The sequence below is a fragment of the Salmo salar genome, chromosome 12 (assembly GCF_965601325.2).
Source record: "Salmo salar chromosome 12, fSalSal1, whole genome shotgun sequence".
NCBI lineage: Eukaryota > Metazoa > Chordata > Actinopteri > Salmoniformes > Salmonidae > Salmo > Salmo salar.
Genome location: NC_138302.1, coordinates 28,395,614 through 28,420,575, shown reverse-complemented (window position 1 = coordinate 28,420,575; position 24,962 = coordinate 28,395,614). Strand labels below are relative to the sequence as shown.

General features: G+C 40.6%; 1 protein-coding gene across 1 annotated transcript in view; it reads right to left on the bottom strand.

Moving 5' to 3' along the window:
- Positions 1 to 24,962, bottom strand: part of LOC106564691 (VPS10 domain-containing receptor SorCS3) — a 251,017-nt gene that overhangs the window by 5,975 nt on the left and 220,080 nt on the right. Inside the window, exons 12-24 of the mRNA XM_014130944.2 lie at positions 24,248 to 24,324; positions 23,935 to 24,026; positions 22,295 to 22,402; positions 21,654 to 21,771; positions 18,356 to 18,489; positions 13,372 to 13,485; positions 12,338 to 12,509; positions 9,473 to 9,659; positions 7,132 to 7,265; positions 6,255 to 6,378; positions 5,707 to 5,819; positions 1,148 to 1,279; positions 512 to 611 (exon numbers count right to left, since the gene is read on the bottom strand). Coding sequence (XP_013986419.1) covers positions 512 to 611; positions 1,148 to 1,279; positions 5,707 to 5,819; positions 6,255 to 6,378; positions 7,132 to 7,265; positions 9,473 to 9,659; positions 12,338 to 12,509; positions 13,372 to 13,485; positions 18,356 to 18,489; positions 21,654 to 21,771; positions 22,295 to 22,402; positions 23,935 to 24,026; positions 24,248 to 24,324 — 1,605 coding nt within the window. The remainder of the gene's footprint in view (positions 1 to 511; positions 612 to 1,147; positions 1,280 to 5,706; positions 5,820 to 6,254; positions 6,379 to 7,131; positions 7,266 to 9,472; positions 9,660 to 12,337; positions 12,510 to 13,371; positions 13,486 to 18,355; positions 18,490 to 21,653; positions 21,772 to 22,294; positions 22,403 to 23,934; positions 24,027 to 24,247; positions 24,325 to 24,962) is intronic.

Genomic DNA, 24,962 nt, shown 5'->3' with positions numbered 1-24,962 from the left:
CAATACTCAAACTGGTGTAATGTTGTTGGTTATTTTTAGGCGATTCCGATTTTTACATGCATTGTGAACCAAACATGTATTTTTTTGTCCTTTTCTCAAGGACTAAACAATCAACATAATTATACTCAGTGCAACACTCATTTTGTGGTTGGATGGCTGTAAAAGACAGTGAACAGATGTTGGGCGTCTTGATGGCAGATATAAAATATCAATTGTCTCAAGGGGTTCCACTTAAAATAAAATCCATTCTCCCTTTCCTCCCCTCCAATCTTCATACACCCAAGATGGTGACAAACATATAACGCATAAATACAGAACAAAAAATGTGTTTGGTTTATGCTATACAAATATAAAGACGTTAGCTCCAGTAAATGACATTGCATTTATGACATCACAAAAAGAAACAAACACTGCTGAAAAACAGGAGAATATGTAGAGAAAATAATGATTTCTCATGCAAGTACATACAGTTAATATATGTAATTATCTTGATACTAACTTCTTTCCTTACCCAAAGTTAGCTGTGTGATGTAAACAATTACTCTTGCTCCTGGCTTTAGCTCAAACTCCACCAGATTCTGGTTCAGAGCGCTGGCAAGTATCTCAGAGATCTGTTGGAGGAGATGAAAGAAGCATAATTTAGTCAAACAATTCTCACACTTTTCAGCTCTTTCAATTCACACACAATGCATATCAAATCAAATTTCAAATTTATTTTTATATAGCCCTTCGTACATCAGCTGATATTCTCAAAGTGCTGTACAGAAACCCAGCCTAAAACCCCAAACAGCAAGCAAAGCATGTGAAAGAAGCACGGTGGCTAGGAAAAACTCCCTAGGAAAAACTCCCTAGAAAGGCCAAAAACCTAGGAAGAAACCTAGAGAGGAACCAGGCTATGAGGGGTGGCCAGTCCTCTTCTGGCTATTTGCTGTTTCGTCATGACACCCACCACATTGGTTCAGTTGTATCAATTGTCAGACTAAGCATATAAAATTAATGTCTGCATGTGTGTGTCATTTCAGCCATGACAATGCATTTATCCTATTGTGTGAATTGGCGTGAAGGATTGGAAACAATTTGTCATACATGCCATGACAGAATTACAATGACACTCAAAATGTCATTGTCCAATCTAACTATCCCATACCTGCTCTAGCTCCTCCTCGCACTTTTTCCTGCCCTCTGATTGGTTCTTGTGTGGTAACAGGAAGAGCTCAGCGGCCGTTGGCACACCTGGAAACACTGCAACCAATAGCTGATCCTCTTGAAAGTCTGACACCTGTTGACAATGGACAATACTGTTACAATAAGTTCATACTTGTATGGCATTCATTGTCTACTGTCAAATACACTGCCCTTAGATTATATACATATTTAACAAGTTTGAAATCAAAGGAGAGGGAGGTGACAATGAAAAAGATTTGGGCTTGCCCAAGATGTGTTAATAACCAATACAACCTCCATGTAAACAATGCTACAATATGTCACCAAACCAATAGATGACAAGTCAGCATAAATACTACTTTCTTTTTTTGTAACACTTTATTTGACACCTCGCATCATAACACGTTATGACGCGGTTTTAACCATATGTCGTAACAGTTGACATAACCTGTCATAACATTGTCATAGCACTGTTATGACACATATATTTAGATGTGTTGTGACATACAGTGCTAGTCAAAAGTTTGGACACACCTACTCATTCAAGGGTTTTTCATTGTAGAACAATAGTGAATACATCAAAACTATGAAATAACACATATGGAATCATGTAGTAACCAAAAACATGTTAAACAAATCTAAATATATTTTAGATTTTAGATTCTTCAAAGTAGCCACCCTTTGCATTGATGACAGCTTTGCACACTTTTGGCATTCTCTCAACCAGCGTCATGAGGTAGTCACATGGAATGCATTTCAATTAACAGGTGTGCCTTGTTAAAAGTTAATTTGTGGAATTTCTTTCCTTCCCAATGCGTTCGAGCCAATCCATTGTGTTGTGCCAAGGGAGGGGAGGTGTACAGAAAATAGCCCTGTCATCAAGGCAAAGGGTGGCTACTTTGAAAAATCTCAAATCTCAACTATATTTTGATTTGTTTAACACTTTTTTGGTTACTACAGGATTACATATGTGCTATTTCATAGTTTTGATGTCTTTACTATTATTCTACATTGTAGAAAATAGTAAAAATAAAGAAAAACTGTGTCCAAATTTTTGACTGGTATTGTATATTACAATATTTTATGACTGGTTATGAAATCTATGTAAGAGTGTTAAAGCGCACAAAAACTACCACACAAGGCAGACCAATTCATTCTACTTGTAAATAGTGTGTTATATAACTTTTCTTAAATTGTCCATTTTATTACCATTGTAATTGTGCACACATTGAATTCAAATATGTGCCTAGCCCAATGCTTTGTCACTGATGACTGGGATGAATACAGGAGAAGGAGAAAACACCCTCTTTGGAACTTATGACTGGCGGTTATGTATGTAATAGGCCTATCTGGCTTATATTATTACCCTTACAACAAAAATGTTCCAGATTTTGGAATCAAAGTTTGTTTGTTGACAACATTATATACATGTACATGTAGCGCTACCACTAGGGTGGAGACATTCAAACTGTTAACTGCAGTGCGAGCCTCATACGTTGGAAGAAGAGAAGCAGGAAGGGAAGCCCAGTGGAAAAATGGAGAAAGGAAAAAAATAAATTTACAATTTAGAGTTAAATCCTTTGATGTTGTTGTTGTAATGAATTCTTTACGATCATGTATTTGTTTCCCTCATATTTTGAATACCTTATGGAAAATACACATTACACATCTTGTGTTACTCTACTTGGACTAAGAAAATAAACTTTATGACACTGTCAAGAAGCATTATGACCATCCTTTGTCACTTTACTTGGACTAAGAAAATGCACTTTATGACACTCAAGAAGCATTATGACCATCATAATCATATAAGCCAGATAGGCCTATCACATACATGCCCTTATGTCAGTCATCAGTCACAAAGAGGGTGTCTTGGCCTACTTCTGAAATCTGCTCCTGCATTCATCCCAGTCAAGAGCAACAGTGCATTGGGGTAGGTACATGTCTGACATCATCGTGTGGGCAATTTAATTTGGTCAATTTTAGAAAATGTAATATAACATAAACATATTGTTTACAAGTAGGCTACGGGGTAAGGGAATGATTTGCTTTGTATGGTAGGTTTTGTGGGTTTTGACACTCTTATGTAGATGTCATAACCAGCCTTAAAATAATGCAATATGTCACAACAGTTTATGACAAGTTGTTTTAGCTTTTATGTCAAACTATGAGATGACTATGACTGTGACATAACATGATCCTAGGTGTCAAATAAAGTGTTGAACTTTTTTCAATCCAAACTCAACCTCCATGTTTTTGCAAAAGTGTATTTCTTTCTTGATGGGAAGAGTATGTCTTGCAAAACAACTGTTTTTCCATGACTTCCACATAGCTACTACTAAATGTTTTTCTTTATAATGTCCTTTATCCAATTTAGATTACCATCAAGGCACATGGCTCCAACCAGAAATCAGTGTCCATTTAAAAAGCCACTAATGTTTTTATGAGTTCTCTATTTGGCTACTTGCGGACAATGGAGTGGTGTAGTCGACGAGTCACATACACATGAAGAACATCAATTATCAAGCCTTAAAATCACTATTTGAGTAGAAAAGTAGTGGACAAATATAGAGCAAAGGAATGACTTGCAATGAGGGGAAAGAGGTATGGAATGGGAGAGGGAATGGGAGATGGAAGGGGATAGGATGCACCTGTAAAAATCAATACACTCAGCCCATATTTGTTATTTTTGCGATCACTCATTACTCTAAAAAGCCTTCTGGCTCTGTGTGCTTGGGTAGTGCTGGCATTTTGTGCCCCCAAAACTCATTGGCTGGAGTGAAAAATCTGATCTGGGTTTCGGGAGGAGAGTAGGTGAGTCAGAATGAGTGAGATGAGTGAGTGTTTTGGAGGGAACTTTGTCCATGCCCAAATTTGGCTGAAAAACCACCTTTTCAAGACTGTATCTTGTCGCTTTAATATTTTAACAGCAAACACTTTGGAGTGGCTTCCTCACAATCTTACAGTATGCAAAGCTAAATAAATAAGATGAAACAGTGGTTGATTACTAATTACTATTGTAAACACACCAAGACGTGGATTCTGTTTTTCATTCGTCATGAACTTGACAATACTGGGTTATTCTCTTTTCATAACTCCTTCCATAGTGCATTATTTTCAACAATGCTGTTATAAATATGTTATGATGATTCACCTATATCTATGATTTTATTCTGTGAAGGCAAATATACACAGTCGTTACCCACGGGGGGGGGGGGGGGGGGGGGGGGCAAGAAAGGGATGCCCAGAAGAAGTGCCCTCTCATAGGGAAAAAAAGAGGACATGTTAAACTCTTTCACCACACTGATAGGAGCTGGTGGTGAAACCAGGGGGGGCTTCCGCAAAACATACAAAATGATATGAATTTGCCGACAGTCACTGTCTGGAACCTGAGAGTGAGCCTTCGGCATCTTCCATGTTCCGCAGGGGGAGGAAAGAAGAAGCCAGAGAAAGCGGAGATGGAATGATTTTGGAAAATAACTTGAAATAGCCTCTATTACTGAACTCCCCATTCAAACCTCTATAAGGCATTGGGTTGGAATCAGCCGAGGAGCAACAGTGCAGCCCTGCCTGACTCTCACTATTGTCAACCATAGAGCTGTACTGTAGTACGGCAACACTGCAGTTTAATGGACCCTGACCTTAATTGCAATTTTGCTGAACCTTCTCCTTTTCCTCGTCTTGGCTTTATTGTGTGGAGTTGTTTACCTTGACACAACAGAATATGTTTCATTTTGAAGGTGAACTGAACGTGAACCGCAGAAAATTTTAAAATAAATGAAGGTAAAAATTCTAATAACACTTTGTATGACGATTGTTGCACAATATCTAGGCTATGAACCCTATATCCACTCTAGCAGTACATGGATGAATAGGCCTTAAAGGTTGTATAACAAAACCTGTATGAAAAGTGGTGCTGTAAAACTCTATTGAGGCTAGCAATTAATAGCCCAAGCTAGATATATAACTTTAACTGAGTGTGTCCCTCTGTTTAACACAATTCAATTGGCTGATGCTATACTATACTGCAATGAACATAGTATGTGGTTCCCAGAATGCCAGGTGATAAGGTGCACTTTATCCCTCACAAAGCCTCACCCTGTCCTCCATCACAGTAGCTCCCTCCACTGGCTCTCAGACTAGCTCGCCTGAGGCGCCTCTCATGTCAAATCAACTGTGGAGTAGGTGAAAACACAGGTTTCACACTAAAGGCCTAAACCAACACACAAAGTGGAAGAATAACACACTTAAATATGACATATCAGTGCTAGCCCTCCTCCACAGATACTAAGCACATCCAATGTCACGGTAATGCCTAGATCTCCTTCATTCCAGGCTAATTCCTAAAGAACGCATTTCATTGCTCCAACTTCTGTTAGTGCTTATCAAGCTGCCTCGAGGGGAGAAGAAGAAGCCGAGCCTCTCGCACCTGTGTGATAACGAATCATAGGACAGCCCGAGGGTGAATGCCAAAGCGTCTGAGAGGATAGGAAGAGACAAGAGAGAGGGAGAAAAAGAGAGTTGGAATGAATTCACACTTACTTGGAGCAGAGCCTTCTTAATGACTCTCCCCACATCCTGTCTCCACTCGGGGACATCAGGGTTGTACTCGTCCAGATTAGGGGAGAAAGATAAAAGCAGAGATTTGAAGAACTCTGTCAGAAAGAGAGAGAGAGACCCAGGGGAGAAACAGAAACATACTGATAATTCAGCCCCTGATCTAGGTGCATTATTCTCAAGGTATCCCCCTCATTCCCCACTGTCCTTAGTTCTGGCTGTGTCCCTCTAACTGTCTTCTGACGGGTGGGAAAGCTGACAGAGATGTTGGTGTGTGGCCATACAGTATGCATGTGCTCATGGTTTGACAAGTGGAGTTGATTGCTTGCACAAGTGATTTCTTAGATAATTGGGGAAATGTCCCCTTTCGCATATCCTGACATATTCAAATGTAAAGTACCCTCAAACGTTGCATACCAAGTGAGATGCCTGCTAGATGTGCTAATTAGCATTACATCAAGCAGAATAATTTGATTAGAGAGAGAGAGAGAGAGAGAGAGAGAGAGAGAGAGAGAGAGAGAACTGATCTTTACCTTGGACTGCTATCGTCTTGGTGTCTTGTAGTATGGCATTGGCTGAAGACACTTGGACCGTAACAGTGTTCATTCCCTCGCTAGTGAAGGTGTACGAGATGCTCCCATCTAAGCTGATCACCGGCTGGAGGAAGAAGGAACATGGACAAAATGGATGATCACACTTTGATCAGGTCATAATCACTTTACCTAAAACCCCAGAACATGAAACAAACCCATTTCAGATGATAACAACTTCTCCTTCAACTTCTCACTAAGAGTAGTCATAACTTCTGACTTGAGTAGTGAGAGTTGTCCAAATTCTGACTTGAGTAAAACCCGAAAAAACATCTTCCCCATAAGACCTAGGACCAATGCAGCTAAGGTCATAACTCATGACAAAATAATAAGATGTCTGAACAAAATACAAAATCAGAGACTGCTCCGCCTCTATTGTAGTCGTCTTCAGTAATAGAGGAGGTCAATGAAGAGGTCAATGTATGTAATACCATAGACATCATGTATACCCCATATATACATCAGTGAAGGCTACTGAAGGGAGGACAGCTCATAGTAATGGCTGAAGTGGAATGGAACTGGAATGGAAACCATGTCTTTGATGTGTTCGATGCTGTCCCACTGATTCCGTTCCAGCCATTACAATAAGCCTGTTCTCTGATTTAGTTACAATGACTCCAGCCACCACTGCAGTACATGTACTGTACACTATATGAGATTATAAGGTAAGACCCCTTTTGAATAGTATCAGTTTACCTCTACTAATGTTGTACAGCTGCTAACCCACATATACTGAATACTATACACAACACTGGAGTCCCACAGGGCTCAGGTCATAGGCTCTCTTCTCTGTACACCAAGTGTTTTAAGTCAAGTTTACCTCAGTGCTGTTCCCCAGCCACCAGAAGTAGTTGAGGGTCCTGGAGTGGATGGGCCACACCACTGCTGTTAGGTTTACTTCTTTGTTCTTGATAGCCACAAATGGAGCCAGCAACTGGACATGTTCCACAGGACCTGATACAAACACAGAGGATGATTCATATTCAGTATTGGATAATACAGAGTCAGTATTGGATAATACAGACTCAGCAGTGGATGATTCAGACTCAGTATTCGATGATTCAGACTCAGTATTTGATGATTCAGACTCAGTATTCGATGATTCAGACTCAGTATTCGATGATTCAGACTCCATATATAATTGTAATTACATGGACATTGCTTGAGACTGCCTACTTCACAATATGAAAATCACTCGCACAGCAAAATATTATTTTTAGATAATTTTTTGTTTAAAAATGAAAAGCACTGGCACATCCGAAGATTACTTTTACAGTTGTGTGGGAAAAAATAAATAGCAACCTTCTGAAATGAAGAATTAGAGAAAAGAAGATCTCCCACACTGCGCTTGCCAGTATCACTTATCAATTTCACTGGTGTAATATGTGGGATCTTCTTTTCAATAAGAATAGTTGTGACGCCTCTCCTTGCTTGGAAAATGGCTGTGTGGTTTTTCTTGTCTAGGTGCTGTCCTAACATAATCTAATGTTATGCTTTCGCCATAAAGCCTTTTTGAAATCGGACACTGTGGTTGGATTAACGAGAAGTGTATCTTTAAAATGGTGTATAATACTTGTATGTGTGAGAAATTAGAATTTTGAGATTTTTGTTGTTTTGAATTTGGCGCTCTGCTATTTCACTGGCTGTTGGCGAGTGGGACGCTACCGTCCCACATACCCCAGAGAGGTTTTAACTGAGACTAATCTTCATCCTAGCTTTCAAACGCATGCAGTGAATTCATGTATGTGTGTGTGTTAGTGTCTATGCATGTTTGTGTGTGTTTGTATGTGTGTGATCTGTTTGACAGAGAGATAAAGTGTGCGTATCTGTGTGTCTCCCCCTTTTATGTTTGTGTCTATGCGGATGTGCATGTGTGTGTGTGTTGTGTGTGTGATGTGAGTCATTTGGTCAGGCTCCCTAAACTGTGTCTGGTGTTAAAAATATTCAATTTTGAAATATGTGGTGGCATCGTGATTGGCACATTGCTAAAAGCATCATCTGCACTCTCTCTCCCCTGTAAATTCCCTCAAAATGTGCCAAACAGCCTCCCGAGTGGCGCAGCGGTCTAAGGCACTGCATCGCAGTGCTTGATGCGTCACTATCCCAGGCTTTATCACAGCCGGCCGGGTCTGGGAGACCCATGAGGCGCCGCACAATTGGCACAGTGTTGTTCGGGTTAGGGGAATGTTTGGCCGACCGTGATATCCTTGTCCCGTTGCGCTCAAGCGACTCCTTGTGGTGGACCGGGCACCTGCAATCTGACTGCAATCGCCAGGTGGACTTTGTTTCCTCCGACACATTGGTGCGGTTAGCTTCCGGGTTAAGCGAACAGTGTGTCAAGAAGCAGTGCGGCTTGGCAGGGTCATTGTTCGAAGAACGCATGGCTCACCACCTTCGCCTCTCCCGAGTCCGAACGTAAGTTGCAGCGATGAGATAGGACTGTAACTACCAATTGGACATCACGAAATTGGGGAGAAAAAAGGGTAAAAGAAAAAAATAAAGTATAATAATTTGTACCAAACCATGGAGAAAAAAACACCAGCAGAATCAATGACATCAATAATATCAAAGTACACTGATTGAAGGTGTCGTGGCGACCAGAGATAACATTTAAATGGCACCTTCACTAATTGACGAAAGCCTCTCTTTTCAAGTCAAGAGACAAGGGGGCAATTCAAACACTGCACCTCAAAGAGCTGGATAATTCTTGAAGCGTTTTAGACATAAACATGTTATATTTGTCACTATTATTTACTTGACATTTGGCTGGCTTGTTCATTACAAGATGAAAAGAGAGAGAGCATCAATGTGCTGTTCTATGTGCAGAGCATTCTGGTACTTTGCCTTTAACTGGCTCCATTGTACACTGCTGTATATTTAGTAAGGTGGTTATTTACAGAGAAATACGAGGCAGAGGTATTCAATTATGATCATCGAGAACCACAGCACTGTTGTTTTCCATTCTTTCCCTCCAATCGGGAACTGATTCAGACCTGTGTCACCAGGTGAGCGGCCACTCTGGCCAATCAATGGCCGACGTCACAGTAACTGACCAATTATCTGCCAGGTACAGTACAAACTAAAACCAGAAGTACTTAAATCCTCGATGGCAGGAATTGAATATTCCTGACAAAATAGATGAATGTATAGAGGTGACGTACACGTAACATGGAGGTACAACGTGGTAGTATCAAATCCCAGGGTGTTTTCCGCCAAGGCCGAGACACGGAATATCCCAGCCGTCTTGTAAACATGTCTGATACCCTCTTCGATCCAGCTCAGGTTGGAGTAGGAGACTGCCGTGCCATCTCCGAAATCCAGTTGGATGTTGGTTCTCATTGAGTCACCCTTGAAAACAAGTAAAGTCTCAAGTAAGGACTACAGATGAAGAAAGAAAGACAGAAAAGACAGAAATTTAAAAAAAAATAAAAAATTAAGATGAAGTTCATCGTTATAAAAAAATATATAACAATTCCATTGTATTTGAGAGCCCAGCTAGATGCTTGTACTTTTGTTTATTCTATACTTAAATACATATCATTGTTTTGTGGTGGCAGGTAGCCTAGTGGTTAGTGTTGGGCCAAAAGGTTGCTGGATCGAATCCCGAGCTGACAAAGTTAAAATGTGTCATTCTGCCCCTGAACAAGGCAGTTAAACCACTGTTCCCTGGTAGGCCGTCATTGTAAATAAGAATTTGTTCTTAACTGACTTGCCTAGTTAAATAAAGGGGGAAAAAATTGGGTTCAATACAATGCCTCACACCCACAGTACCATTCAGTAATCAGTAGTAAGCATGCATGGGCACAAGCAGGGCATCATTGTCTGTTTCTGTCAGAAGTCCAACAGATGGTGTTGTGAAACCTCTACATCAGTGTGCATCCTGAGTCTGACATGAGTCCCTGTGGTGAGTGTGTGTGTGTGTGTGTGATGGAGAGAGAGAACCACAGGGAGGTTGAAGCAGTGTAGTAATCAAGAGACAGTAGGGTGGCAGGTACACACTACAGACTGCTGGGCTACATTCGCAGTCAGCACTAGCCCAACATTGTGGTTGCATCATTTTCTGCCCCACCGTGAGAGCAGTGTGTTTGCCTGTTACCGCTAATGCCTCTCTCTCTCTCTCTCTCTCATTATTCACTATCTGTTTTGCTTCTTTTCAAGCACAGCAGAGTAGGAAAGCACGGAAAGGCTTCTGGGGGTATATTTCACGCCATTGTACACTGAAAATGATAAACTATGGATAAGCCAAATAAAGAAAGGCAGAATAGAATGGAAGAAAAGGGATAACAGTGGCAGCTATTGTGTGGAACTGTAGTGGCGTCAATGTCATTCAGGCTTTTGTTGGTGACCTCTGTTTTCATTCTCTGGGCACTTCTAGTTCTCTATCGAGGTGTCCTGGGATCGCTAGCTAATCTGCATGAGACTGATGCTGGACTACTGGCTAAATGTCAAGCTTTGTCTCCATGGCTCCACGTGTGACTCAGAGGGCCACCAAATCCAAAATGCATAATAGGGTAAGCGTCATGGTCTTGACAGCAGTGCTCGTTGACAATAAGGGGTTGTGTTAGTTCAGATCCAGACACAGTAGGACTGTGTAAAGGACTCTTGTTCAGGTGAATGTCAACACACAAAGGATGGTATAAACGGTGTGTTGTCAGTGCTGTCATGCTGATGGTGTGTCATCCCTGGGTTCAAATAGTTTTCGCTTTCTTCAAAAATCTTTGAGCGTTTGATTGAGCCTGCCTGGAGAGCTAGATGGACGGGTTTGCACCTTTGGGACTATTCCATTGGTTCTGGTTGGTGTACACATTACATGCTATAGTGTAGCTAATGTTGGGTAAATCTGTTTGGCGTAAACATCACATACTATAAGGTAGCTAATGTACAGTAAATCTGGTTGGTGTACACATGACATGCTATAAGGCCACTTTGTGATCATGAAACCTTGACGTGTGACACTACAGATCACTACAGATCCCTCTCTCAAAACATCAAACTTTCTTCCACCTCCCTCCTTTATTTTTATTTTTCTGAACTGCCATGTTTACTACCCAGTACCACAAATTAAATATTTAGGCTCATTTGCTCTCCCAAAGAAATTCTACCATCTTGGGCTTCATAAATATAAATTAAAGTCTGAATTCAACAGGAGCGAAGGATTTTCCTAATGCATAAGACACGACGCCATGAAGATTCTTCACCTCCATTAGTCTCCTGTAATAGTTGTTTTTAATTATTTTGGAACTGAAATTTTTATAAAATACATTTCATAAACTTTTTGACCACATGGCAAATGTCTCTCTTATCAGAGGAGGCCTTTCTTAATGAAATAAATATATCTTCATTTCCTCAACTCATCACACTGTAATATGACTGCTGGGCCCAGGAGAAACCTCGTGGGAGAGACACTTACTTCTTAGCTCCAGTGCAGGGGGAAAGCACCACCGCACCGAGCAGAGCACTACCGCACTTATTCCTCCTGAATTTAATGTGAGGTGGTTGAACAGTGTCTAGGGAGTGAGGGGAGCGAGGCAAGGCCCTGGCCCTAGAAGGAGGCTACTCTGAGTTTATCACTATAACAGGGTCTCCAGGGGTGCATCTCTCTCTTAGGTCTTTAGCTCTTACTCTGTCTCTCAGCTCGGTGCTTGGGGCCTGTAGCTGTGTGTGGGTGATGTTGTGTTGCAAGTTACTATTAAACTTTCAGCAGTTGGTGTATATGGGATAATATAACAGGGAAATAATTGTAGGTGTATGTCTGGAGAAACATCCATGTTGAACATATGGGAAACACATCCATATTTCACTCAGTAACAGGCCTACAGTGACTGAGTTGTGCACCACATGCTAGACCAACTTTTACAACCATGCATAGCAATACAAAACACATAGATTTTTCATTCCATGGCTTAAAGTGAAAATCAATGCAACTCATAACAGTGATGTATACAAAGTCATCCATTTGGGCTCCTACAGGCCCATGAACATGATATACAAAAAGGAGGCCATTTTGGCTTTTGGCCCAGTCCTACCTCATCCAGATGCACCAGGAAGGTGACGTTGGTGTGCAGGTCGGCAGTAAGCTTGCCCTCTCTGGTGGAGAGAGAAAGGCCTTTTGGAGCCCTGTTGGGACACATCTGCTTCCTGGGTGTGTACATGTCCTTAACTCCTTTGATGCAGTTGTTGGACACCACTTTTCGGTACCTTAAGAAGATACCATATGAATGAGGTAGTTAGTACATGTTTAGTATGGTTTACTGAGGTTATGGCTTCATGACACTACTAGTTAACAAGGCTAAGGTATTGGTCATGTTCATCAATGAGGCTTGACAAGAAATTGCAAAAATTGTATTTTTAACCTCAAAGTGATTGTGGAAGTGACAGAGCTAGTGAACAAGACTTGCTATTCTTTGACAAAATTTAAAAATGCTTATTAATTACTAAACAAAACATGACTTTTAACACTGAAAATGAATATGTGACACAAGACTTAGTAGTTGTTGGTCACATTGACAAAACTCCAACATGCTTACTAACTCCAGATAAAACCTGACTTTTGACCTTGGGGAAGCGAATGCATGAATGAAGGATGTACCATTCTCCTCAGACCTTATCCATCCTGAGACGTGCTAATCTGTGTCCTAGGATTCCTGAAAGTGCTTTATAGCTCTCAGAAGTGCACAATCTCACTCAGTATAGATCTACTGTCTGGTGAATGACTCAGGTCTAAATAGCCAATATCACTATTCACACTAGGAGCCATGCCAGAGGGTGTGACTCCCTGACAGTGTTTCATTACAGTGGGAAGATGGGAAGATGACAAAGCATTGGCTAACCTATACAGAGAGATACTGTAGCCACTGTAAGCTTTAATGTGTTTTTGTCCTTCTCTTTTGAAATGTGAGATACCTATTCAGGCTTTTTAACATGGATCATAGTATAACCATCATAATGTTTTACAAAATGAAATGGAAAACATTAAAGGAAAAATATACAGCAGGGTTGCCTTCACTTAGAATAGACAACATAGAAACTCTACAAAATAATGTCCTTATATGCAACTCACCCTGTGCTGTTGAGGTAGTTCTGTCCTTGGCTGCAGCTCCTTGATACAACAGCTGGGTTGAACCAGAATGCTGGTAGACAGTTCCCTTCTCTACGCCGTTCATAGCCATAATCACTATAACAAATCACATACAGAATGTGATCAACATCAACACTTTACCTCTACCTACTGTATATCAATCAAATGTATTTATAAAGCCCTTCTTACATCAGCTGATGTCATAATGTGCTGTACAGAAACCCATCCGAAAACCCCAAACAGCAAGCAATGCAGGTGTAGAAGCACGGTGGCTAGGAAAAACTCCCTAGAAAGGCTGAAACCTCGGAAGAAACCTAGAGAGGAACCAGGCTATGAGGGGTGGCCAGTCCTCTTCTGGCTGTGCCGGGTGGAGATTCTAACAGAACATGGCCAAGATGTTCAAATGTTCATAGATGAAAGCAGGGTCAGATAATAATAATCACAGTGGTTGTAGAGGGTGCAACAGGTTAGCACCTCAGAAATAAATGTCAGTTGGCTTTTCATATATGTACATATCTACCTCAATTACCTCATACATCTGCACATCAACTTGGTACTGGTACCCCGTGTATATAGCCAAGTTATCGTTACTCATTGTGTATTTATTATTCTTAAAAAAAAAAAAATCTCTCTGCATTGTTGGAAAGGGCCCGTAAGTAAGCATTTCATTGTTAGTCTACACCTGCTGTTTACGAAGCATGTGATAAGTACAATTTGATTTGATTTTGATCCAAAGGACATACAGTATTACTGTGTTATGTTACAGCTTCTTTTTCCTATCCCCTCAGCACAATACATATAATAGATATTTTTTGCATTGCAACGCATAATTATTATATATTGATTGGGCTGCGGTTGACAAATGCTCCAGATCAGCAGAGGTAGGAAGACTGAGCCCTGGGGGACTCCATGTCAACACAGGCAGCCAGGTCAGGGTTGGCTGACTTCCAACGGCTGATGTTAGCTACCTCCCAATCACAAAGTGATTTACATCGGGCAAAGCAGGTTAGGCAAGTGCCCATTCTAATAATGACGCTGTCATTGATTTATCAATTAATTACCTAGCCAGAACTAATAGGATACAACAAAGCCTGAGGTCCGTCTAGGACTCCCTACGGCCTGGTCTGGCCTCAGTGTGATTAGGAACCTCCCCCAATTTATTGACAGGCTGTCAAGTGAAGTTATGGTGTTATGGTTGGTTGGGATAATAGTTACAGTGAGGGAGAAAAGTATTTGATCCCCTGCTGATTTTGTACGTTTGCCCACTGACAAAGAAATTATCAGTCTATAATTTTAATGGTAGGTTTATTTGAACAGTGAGAGACAGAATAACAACAAAAAAATACAGAAAAACGCATGTCAAAAATGTTATAAATTGATTTGCATTTTAATGAGGGAAATAAGTATTTGACATGCAAAACATGCAAAACATGACTTAGCACTTGGTGGCAAAACACTTGTTGGCAATCAGAGGTCAGACGTTTCTTGTAGTTGGCCACCAGGTTTGCACACATCTCAGGAGGGATTTTGTCCCACTCCTCTTTGCAGATCTTCTCCAAGTCATTAAGGTTTCGAGGCTGACGTTTGGCAACTCAAACCTTCAGTTCCCTCCACAGAATTTCTATGGGATTAAGGTCTGGAGACTGGCTAGGCCACTCCAAGACCTTAATGTGCTTCTTCTTGAGCCACTCCTTTGTTGCCTTGGCCGTGTGTTTTGGGTCATTGTCATGCTGGAATACCCATCCACGACCCATTTTCAATGCCCTGGCTGAGGGAAGGAGGTTCTCACCCAAGATTTGACGGTACATGACCCCGTCCATCATTCCTTTGATGCGGTGAAGTTGTCCTGTCCCCTGAGCAGAAAAACACCCCCAAAGCATAATGTTTCCACCTCCATGTTTGACGGTGGGGATGGTGTTCTTGGGGTCATAGGCAGCATTCCGCCTCCTCCAAACACGGCGAGTTGAGTTGATGCCAAAGAGCTGCATTTTGGTCTCATCTGACCACAACACTTTCACCCAGTTGTCCTCTGAATCATTCAGATGTTCATTGGCAAACTTCAGACGGGCATGTATATGTGCTTTCTTGAGCAGGGGGACCTTGCGGGCTCTGCAGGATTTCAGTCCTTCACGGCGTAGTGTGTTACCAATTGTTTTCATGGTGGCTATGGTCCCAGCTGCCTTGAGATCATTGACAAGATCTTCCCGTGTAGTTCTGGGCTGATTCCTCACCATTCTCATGATCATTGCAACTCCACGAGGTGAGATCTTGCATGGAGCCCCAGGCCGAGGGAGATTGACAGTTCTTTTGTGTTTCTTCCATTTGTGAATAATCGCACCAACTGTTATCACCTTCTCACCAAGCTGCTTGGCGATGGTCTTGTAGCCCATTCCAGCCTTGTGTAGGTCTACAATCTTGTCCCTGACATCCTTGGAGAGCTCTTTGGTCTTGGCCATGGTGGAGAGTTTGGAATCTGATTGATTGATTGCTTCTGTGGACAGGTGTCTTTTATACAGGTAACAAGCTGAGATTAAGAGCACTCCAATTAAGAGTGTGCTCCTAATCTCAGCTCGTTACCTGTATAGAAGACACCTGGGAGCCAGAAATCTTTCTGAATGAGAAGGGGTCAAATACTTATTTCCCTCATTAAAATGCAAATCAATTTATTACATTTTTGACATGCGTTTTTCTGGATTTTTTGTTGTTATTCTGTCTCTTACTGTTCAAATAAACCTACCAGTGGGCAAACATACAAAATCAGCAGGGGATCAAATATTTTTTCCCCTCGTTGTATAAGGGACTAAGTGAGTCCAATGAGGGTACAGTGTCCAGTTAAGGACATTACAGCACCACTGAATCACAGCTTTGGTAATGCAAAGATCAAATTTATTTCCAGTAAGTCACAGAAAAGTATGGTTTCCAGTTTAGTACATTATCATTATAGAGACTCCCAGCGTGTTTTGGTCACACATTAATACTAATCTCTCCTCACTTATTATTAATATAATATATCAAGTGTTATATCTATGTATCTACACTGATCAAAATACAAACACAACATATAAAGTGTTGGTCCAATGTTTCATGAGCTGAAATAAAAGATCCCCAGAAATGTTCCATAGGCACAAAAATACTATTTCGCTGTTAGTGAGAATTTCTCCTGCCAAGATAATCCATCCACCTGACAAGTGTGGCATATCAAGAAACTGATTAAACAGCATGATAATTACACAGGTGCACCTTGTGATGTAGACAATAAAAGTACACTCTAAAATGTGCAGTTTTGTAAGACAACACAATGCCACAGATGTCTCAAGTTTTGAGGTTTCGTGCATTTGGCATGCTGACTGCAGGAAAGTTCACCAGATCTTTTGTCAGAGAATTTAATATTTGTTTCTCTAGCATAAGCCACCTCCAATGTAGTTTTAGAGAATTTGGCAGTATGCCCAACTGGCCTCACAACCGCAGACCACATGTATGTGTCACGACTTCCGCCGAAGTCGGTCCCTCTCCTTGTTCGGGCGATCCACTTTTCATTTTCCATTTGTTTTGTCTTTGTTTTACACACCTGATTTTAATCCCACAATTACTGTTTCATTAGTTAACCCTCTGTTCCCCCATGGGTTTTTGTGAGTGATTGTTTATTGTATTTTCTGTTTGTCATGGTGTGAGTGTATTTGTTACTTTGTATATTTGACATTTTGAGTAAAAGTATGTTGATTACTCATATCTGCTATCCTGCGCCTGACTCTCTACACCAGCCACACATAGGACCCATTAGAGTATGTCGTTGTGTGGGCAAGCGGTTTGCTGTCAACTTTGTGAACATTGCGCCCAATGGTAGCTGGACTGTTATGGTATGGGCAGGCATAAGCTAGAGACAACAAACACAAGTGCATTTTTTCGGTGGCAGTTTGAATGCACAGAAATACCGTGATGAGATCCTGAGGCCCACTCTGAGGGCAATTTATTTTAAGGTATCTGTGACCAACAGATGTGTCATGTGAAACCTATAGATTAGGGCCTAATGAATTGATTTCAATTGACTGATTTCCTCATATGAACTTTAACTCAGTAAATTATTTGAAATTGTTGCATGTTGCGTTCATATTTTTGTTCAGTATTTAACCTCTGATTTCAGTCTAGTCACTGTCCCACTTTGGAATCAACCCCTGGACCTTTTGTTCACAGCACAACAGAACAACAGGCCGGTGCATTGTCACCCTCTTGCGCAATACGCAATCAGTAAACATTTCAAACCTTGACTTTTGTGTACACTTCAAAGTCAATAAAAAGTGTTATTGTTATTCACTCTGAAAGTTGACGTTTCTTAAGGAGATTGCTTTTTAATTTTTTGCATTTCACTGTCTCTATCACCAGCTGTAGAGATATAGAGCGAGAGAGAAAGAGAGAGAGAGAGAGCGAGAGAGAGAGCGAAAGACATGCAATGTGGTCAGGAAGTTTGTGAAATGTATCATATAATAATTTAATACCCAAAATCATTAAAAACAACTATCACAGGAGATGAATGGATTCTAATTAAAACTAATACAGTTTGACCTGACACCGCTGGCATTTACATACAAATGTATCATTGCTTTTCTCTTCTCTGCAACCTACAGTCCTATTAACACCCCTCATCTTCTCTACTTTATTATAAACATAGCAAAACGAGCTCAGCCAGAGAGACAGACGTTAGGAGCAAATTATTCCCCAAAATATCTGATAATTGGAGCGCTGACACTGAAAATGAACCAAATTAATGGGATCCTGAAATAGTGTATTAAATCCAAAAATGATTTAAATGGGAAACATACACAAAGCATCAAACAAAATGTCTCTCTCTTTTATGGACAATGAATCTTCTGTTGATCTACTCATGTTTAGATTTGTGATAAAAGGACATGATTTCATGTGTTCTACTTTACTGCAATTGTGAGTTATTATACTAGTATACCATAATTACCATTCAAAGTCGTGGGCCCGACAGATACACGACTCAGCAGAGAGGACTTTGGCATAGTCTTTTCCCAGCATGCAATAGTTTCCTGGTCTGCGTTTCATATAGATCTGTTTCTGGCCCATCACACATGGCTCGCCCTGTGAAACACATACAGGATATTAATCCATATAGTGAACGCACATGGGATTACAGTATGTCATTTTCAAATGTCAAATTAACATAAAACAGCAAGTTAAACCATACTTATGTTAACCTATTGAGCTTATTGGAACTACCCAAACACTGTAAGTACACTGCATCTACCTTGTAAAAACATTGGTACACGGAGGAAAATGGGGGAGGGTCATAGGGAGGGTCATTTTTTAATATCAGTCAGGGGGAGGGTTGCTTATTTTTTTATTTTGGCCAGGGGAGGGTCAGGTAATTTGTAATTGATTAAATGTCAAATTGCTCAGGTTCTGAGAATTAGTGTCGATGTGTGCCCGATGATGCCCTTCATCCCTTATTCTCTGCTTGGCGCGCAATATCAAGTGCCACTACTGTGGTCTCAATAAAATGATCCACAGACTATACTATATGCTATAAGCCTAGGCTATATGAAGAGTATGCTAGGAGAAGCACAGGGCAAAGTTATATTTCTTAGAAAATGTACTTCCCTCCTGAGTTTTTGAGCTGCTGGGATGATGTATATAAAACTAGTTTACACTGCATTACACACTGCAATGGATAGACGTTCCCAATCATTAGACCCGGCTAGCCCTGCTCTTGCTGATGTAAACACTTTTGTGCTGCCTAACAAATGACTGTGCTGTGTACGGTGGCACTTCAGGAGGCGAGTCAGACTTATTCCGTATTTTTTTATTGTATTTGTCCAAAAAAAGTATATATCTGTGCGTGCAGACTAGGCCTCCTGATGCCCTGTTCAGTTTGAGAGGGAGAGAACGAAGATGAAAAGGAAGACCCGAGGTGAACTTGCTACTGATAGATTTGATTTTAATAAAAACAATATGTTTTATTGCCCACAATGAAGCTATTTATCATTGTGTTTGACCTCACAATAAGCCATATTCAAGTAATTTACATAACTTGCATTACTATGAAGCAGCAGCAGTTTAATTTGACTTTAGGCTACTAACAACAAGAGGGCTTTGTGTTGGAGTCTATTTCTTCCTATTCAAGAAATAAGAGGTAGGCCTACCTGTTTGACAGATGAAATTATAGTCTACTATCCATAGACTTTGTCAGCCATTTCCTTCAGTCACCATGCACTCCTTAAATATCTCAGTGTCAGTGAAGAGCTTGGTGTGTTAAGTTAAAACCAGGGCTCGAATTGAGGAGGCATGTGAGGGTATTGTGGCTTTTGTTAAAGAACATGGCTAAAAGCATAGGCCTACCCCCTAGTTAGCTTGTTATTTTGGAAATAAAAGTGTATGGACCTGATTATATTAAGTGATATTTAAGGACACTTTAATCCACAATTCTTTGTGCTAGAAACAAGCTGTAAAATGCCGGGGAAAGAAGAGACTCCAATGCATATGGGATATCTTTGGTTTGTCTCTATGACATGCAGAGGCTGCTACCTTCTATAGCCGTGGAGACAAAAAATGTACTTTCTTTGGGAAGTAATGTGTGATTCTGTCTATCAATTGACGTTCAACATTTCAACAGGCTACTAAACAACATACTAACTCTAAAATCAGTCAGGAGCAAGCCAAGTAGCCTAAGAAGGAACAAAAATGTATTATTGTTATTTCCAGGTTATAGCCATTTAAGAAATCCATTGAGAAACATTTGTGACATGCTACAGGCTGGCAGGGGCGCTCAGCATTATAAAAACACATCAACAACAGCACTTCAACAACATGCCTATATAGTACATTTCGCATTTAGGCTGTATAAAATAAATTATTTCAAATTAAATAGGAACACGAGTTTGGCTAGTCTATGGCTTGAGGATCATGTGGTGAGCTACAGTATGCATGCCTAGTTTGTTAATTTAGTCTAGCAGATGCTCTCATACTCCCATGCCCTAATCACAGTCTACACAAATCTTATTTTGCAGCAACAATATCTGTCACGCCCTGATCTGTTTCACCTGTCCTTGTGCTTGTCTCTACCCCCTCCAGGTGTCGCCCATCTTCCCCACTTATCCTCTGTGTATTTATACCTGTGTTTTCTGTCTGTCTGTGCCAGTCTGTCTTGTTTGTTCAAGCCTACCAGCATTTTGTCTCAGCTCATGTTATTCCCTAATCTCTCTTTTTCTCATCCTCCTGGTTTTTGACCCTTGCCTGTCCTGACCCTGTACCTGCCCACCTGACCACTCTGCCTGGTCCTGACCCTGAACCTGCCTGCCGTCCTGCACCTTGGCCTCTACTCTGGATTATCGACCCGTCTGCCTTGACCTGTCGTCTGCCTGCCCTTGTTGTTACAATAAAGATTGTTACTTCACACAGTCTGCACTTGGGTCTTACCTTGATTCCTGATAATATCATGGAATAAAATAGAAAATTATTGTTTCCCAAAATATTTTTTTGCTGTGTTAAACAACTAATGGCTTTTTCTCAAATTAATTGATGATCAGATACTTCAGTTGTAACTGGTTCTGTTGTGCTCACTTTTTACAGTTGATAGACAACTTTCGCACTGTTGCAGACAGACTATCCTCTATTTTTTAACAATAGCCTGTAGAGAAATCAAAACGTCTCTGGTGCGCTCATTCGTTGTCATGCTCTATTTTACTATTAAAAAAGACCTTAGTCATCTCCAGTCATGTAAAATTATGTAGAATTGCATGAAATGAGTTAACCTCTTATAGTAAAAGGCTTTTTTTGGGGAAAGCAAATAAATTGATAGATTAATTCAGTGCTTTTCTTAACTTAATTGATATATTTTCACCACTACCCTTGTCCGCGGTAGTCTTTGAACCCACAACCTTCTAGTTACTTTGCCATCTAATAAAATTAAGAACGGTTTCTAAAACTGAAATACAAAGGCTCTGGTCTGTCCTAGGAGTGAGTGTAAATGGTAGGCATGTTCTCTGCTATCCACTTTATGTTTTAATTATTATTTTGGGTATAGGGGAGGGTCACTTTTTTATTTTTACCATTAAGGGAGGGTCGGGTAAAAATATATTTTACTGAAGGAAGGGCCATCCATTTTCATTTCAGAGAGGTTCGATTTTCTCCAGGTATCGTCATTATAAATAATGTACAGTCCCTAACTACCATGTAAATACATTGTTATTAGATAATAAGGACACATATTGATAAGTTGGACCAACTTCCTGTTTAAGAGGTCTTGCCTTGTTGTGAAGGTGCCACGTCTGATAGTCTCCTTCTGTACATTTCCTGTTGAAGATGGACTTGTAGTCTATCTTGATAAGCTGCCACTCTGACCTATGGCTGAAATGTCCAAAAAACCTTGAGAAACCAAAGGATGGATACACAAGTTAATATAACTCGACAAGGGTTTTCAGAGCTACAAGTTTTCACCAATTACGTTAAGTCTATAAGTAATTACATTTTCCTAGTTTAATATGTCAATCAAATGGGGAATTCAGTCCTAAGCTAACAAACTGACAACCCTTATGAATCAAATATTTTCTCCCATTTAAACGTCTGTTAATAAAGACGAGACATCAGCATTCGTTGAATTAAAATTCCTCCCCATCCCCTCATATCTTCCCTCCAAGAGGAACAGGGTTCCCAAGAGAACGAGATGGAGAGACAAATTATGTCATCCATCTCATCCCTCCATCCCCTTCCCTTTCACCAAAAGGAACAGAATCCCAAAACAATGGAAGACAGAAAGATTAAACACGTCATCCCTCCTTTTCTCCATCTCCCTACGAATTCCGACGGAGGACAAAATAATGTCATCCCCCGTCTATAGATCATTCATCACTGCACGTCATCCCTCGATTACTCTATTGTCCCGACTCACGTCATGATCTGGTTCTCTGTCCCGGCCTCCACCAGCATCCCGTCCACGAACAGAGGCACCAAGGAGAAGCTGTGTCTGGTCCACTGACGCCCCTCATCAAAACTGATTCTGTAACAGAGTCACAACACAATAACACATTGAATGAATCCCAAATGGCACCCAGGGCCTATAGGGTTCTGGACTAAAGTACAGAAGCCTACTAGGAAAAAGGGTGTCATTTGGGATGCAACCATTCACATCTCAGACTGGCAGTAACAACAAGGCCCATATTCATCATTCTGACTTGGAGTGCTGATCTAGGATCAAATTTACCTTTTAGATCATAAGGAATGAGATTATACGGACTGGTGGGATCTGATCCTGGATCAGCATTGCTACTCTGAATACGAGCCCTGATGCTCTCATTTACAGTGAGTCAGCTGGGTTCATGGAAGATCAGTGGAGTGAATAGTCTCCATAGACAGTCAGTCGCTGAATCTCAGGTTGGGTCTAATTGACTACAGTTAATACTCGTTCTGCTGAGTAGAAGAATAATAAAACAACAGAACTGTGTTCGACTATCAAAGCGTGGAGACATAACAACTTGAAGGGAAAACAACAACGTCATAGGTCTTGAGTTTACTTAGTCTACAGCGAGGTGGTGTAGAAGAAAAAACACAACACACAAAACTATTTCATGTTCTAACGACTACAAAACAGGGGTGGAGAGGTGTGGGGAGACAAATTTAAAAAAAGAAAAAGAGATTATTTTGTTGTAGCTTCCATCTAAACCTCCGTCAGTCAGCATGCCTTCATCTGGCTATAAACTCAGACAACAGACAAAGCATTGATACGCATCTATTAGGAGGATACCAGGGTCAGGAAATGTTTACTTTTACACTAGCTGGGAGGAGAGCGAGAGGACAGAGAGAGAGAGAGAGAGAGAGAGAGAGAGAGAGAGAGAGAGAGAGAGAGAGAGAGAGAGAGAGAGAGAGAGAGAGAGAGAGAGAGAGAGAATTGGTTCCTACAGCGCTTGCCTGGGTTCAAATAGCATTTGTTATCTTTCAAATACTTTAGCTGCCTGTTACCTGGCCTAATGGATCCAATGGAAATGGCCTAAAAGTGCAAACCCCACCCATCTGCCACTCTAGACAATTAAATGTCTCAATTAAATGCTGAAAGAAAACAATACTATTTGAAACCTGGTTTGATATGAGGGCTTCTACTGTGTTCCTTTCCTCCACTTAAGTCATCTCGGAGACACAACCAGGAAGGAAGGAATCCTCCACACCTTGGTGCTAAAAGTAATTTCTAAATGTTTTTCTAAAGTGATAGAAGAAGAAGAGAGATGTGGTTTCAGTTGTGTTGGTCTTCACTGAGGCAAAACGTGGGTGCTTCAATTTATAATAGGATGGTCAGTGTTAAAATTACTAAAAGGGGGACTTGGTGAAGAAAAACACTTTCCCCCAATTTAGATTTTTGACATGTTTGTATATTTATTGCATATGTTTGTGCTTTGCAAGTTGTTCCAACCTTGAATACTGCCTTTAATCAACAGATAAAGTTAAATTAAAAAAGTTTTCTTGACATCAATAGAAGTGCTAACATGTTACCGCAACCAGTTATCAGAGATACAAACACTGAATTAGATTTAAACCTACTGTAAATGTCTGGTGGGGACCGTTGGTTGTTTCACAGCGACAAGGGCCCCTCCTTTATCCAGAAACCAGACGTTGTGTTCCTCCTCGAATATCTGAAAGAGGACACACAGGCAATTTAATATAATATATGATTTACATACAGTTACCTTGTACACATCTAGCTGAATACTGAGTCTCAAAACACCTCATGATCAAAAGGCAGAGACAGCAGTCCAAAATACTTATTCTCCAAACTACAATAATCAAATATATTACTAGAATGCCTTAGACGAGAATGCCTTAGATTTTACCCCCAAATTCAGCCAAAACTCACCTGTCGCCAGTTGTTACCAGCATCAGATGAGATGAACATTCCAACGTTATTGTACGACAGCTCAGACCCAATATTCCCTGTGATAAAAATGCAACAAAGCATTAGTTAAATATTCAAATGATGCTGAAAATATGAAGATGTTGTAAATTACAATGAAGAATAGATGCAGAGAAGAGAAGAACAACCATTCATGCTTGGATGGATATTGCTCAGTTTTTCTTAAGCAATGATGTAACATTTTCCTCTCTGAGCGTATCTCTCCACTTTGTTGATGCCTTGTGAAATCCCCCAACCACTGTTCAGTGTCAGGTGTGGGTTTTGAGCTGCATCGTGTTTGTCAGGGTCACCAAACATAATATGTTGTGTCCTCAGTCTGCACTGGCCCACTAAAATAAACCGGTGACTTTGCATCACCAAAATGTGAGTAAGGGCAACATCAGAAGTGTTATAGTGTGTCTCTGGACAGATTCAGTACATTTATACAGGCTCCCAGTGGCTTAGGGATCTCACAGATCCAGTAAGAGATTAGAGGATAAGAGGAGGGGACAAACTATTGTTTTGGTGACAGAGCAAATATTGTTTGAGGACAGAGATGAAGAAAGCAGATTCATGGATGTAGGCCATTTTTGTTGTTTTTGCTAAGATACAATATTTTCCACACAGTTGAAGATGAGTTGTTTATAGCAGGACTTGCAGATCCCTATCAGTAATGGTA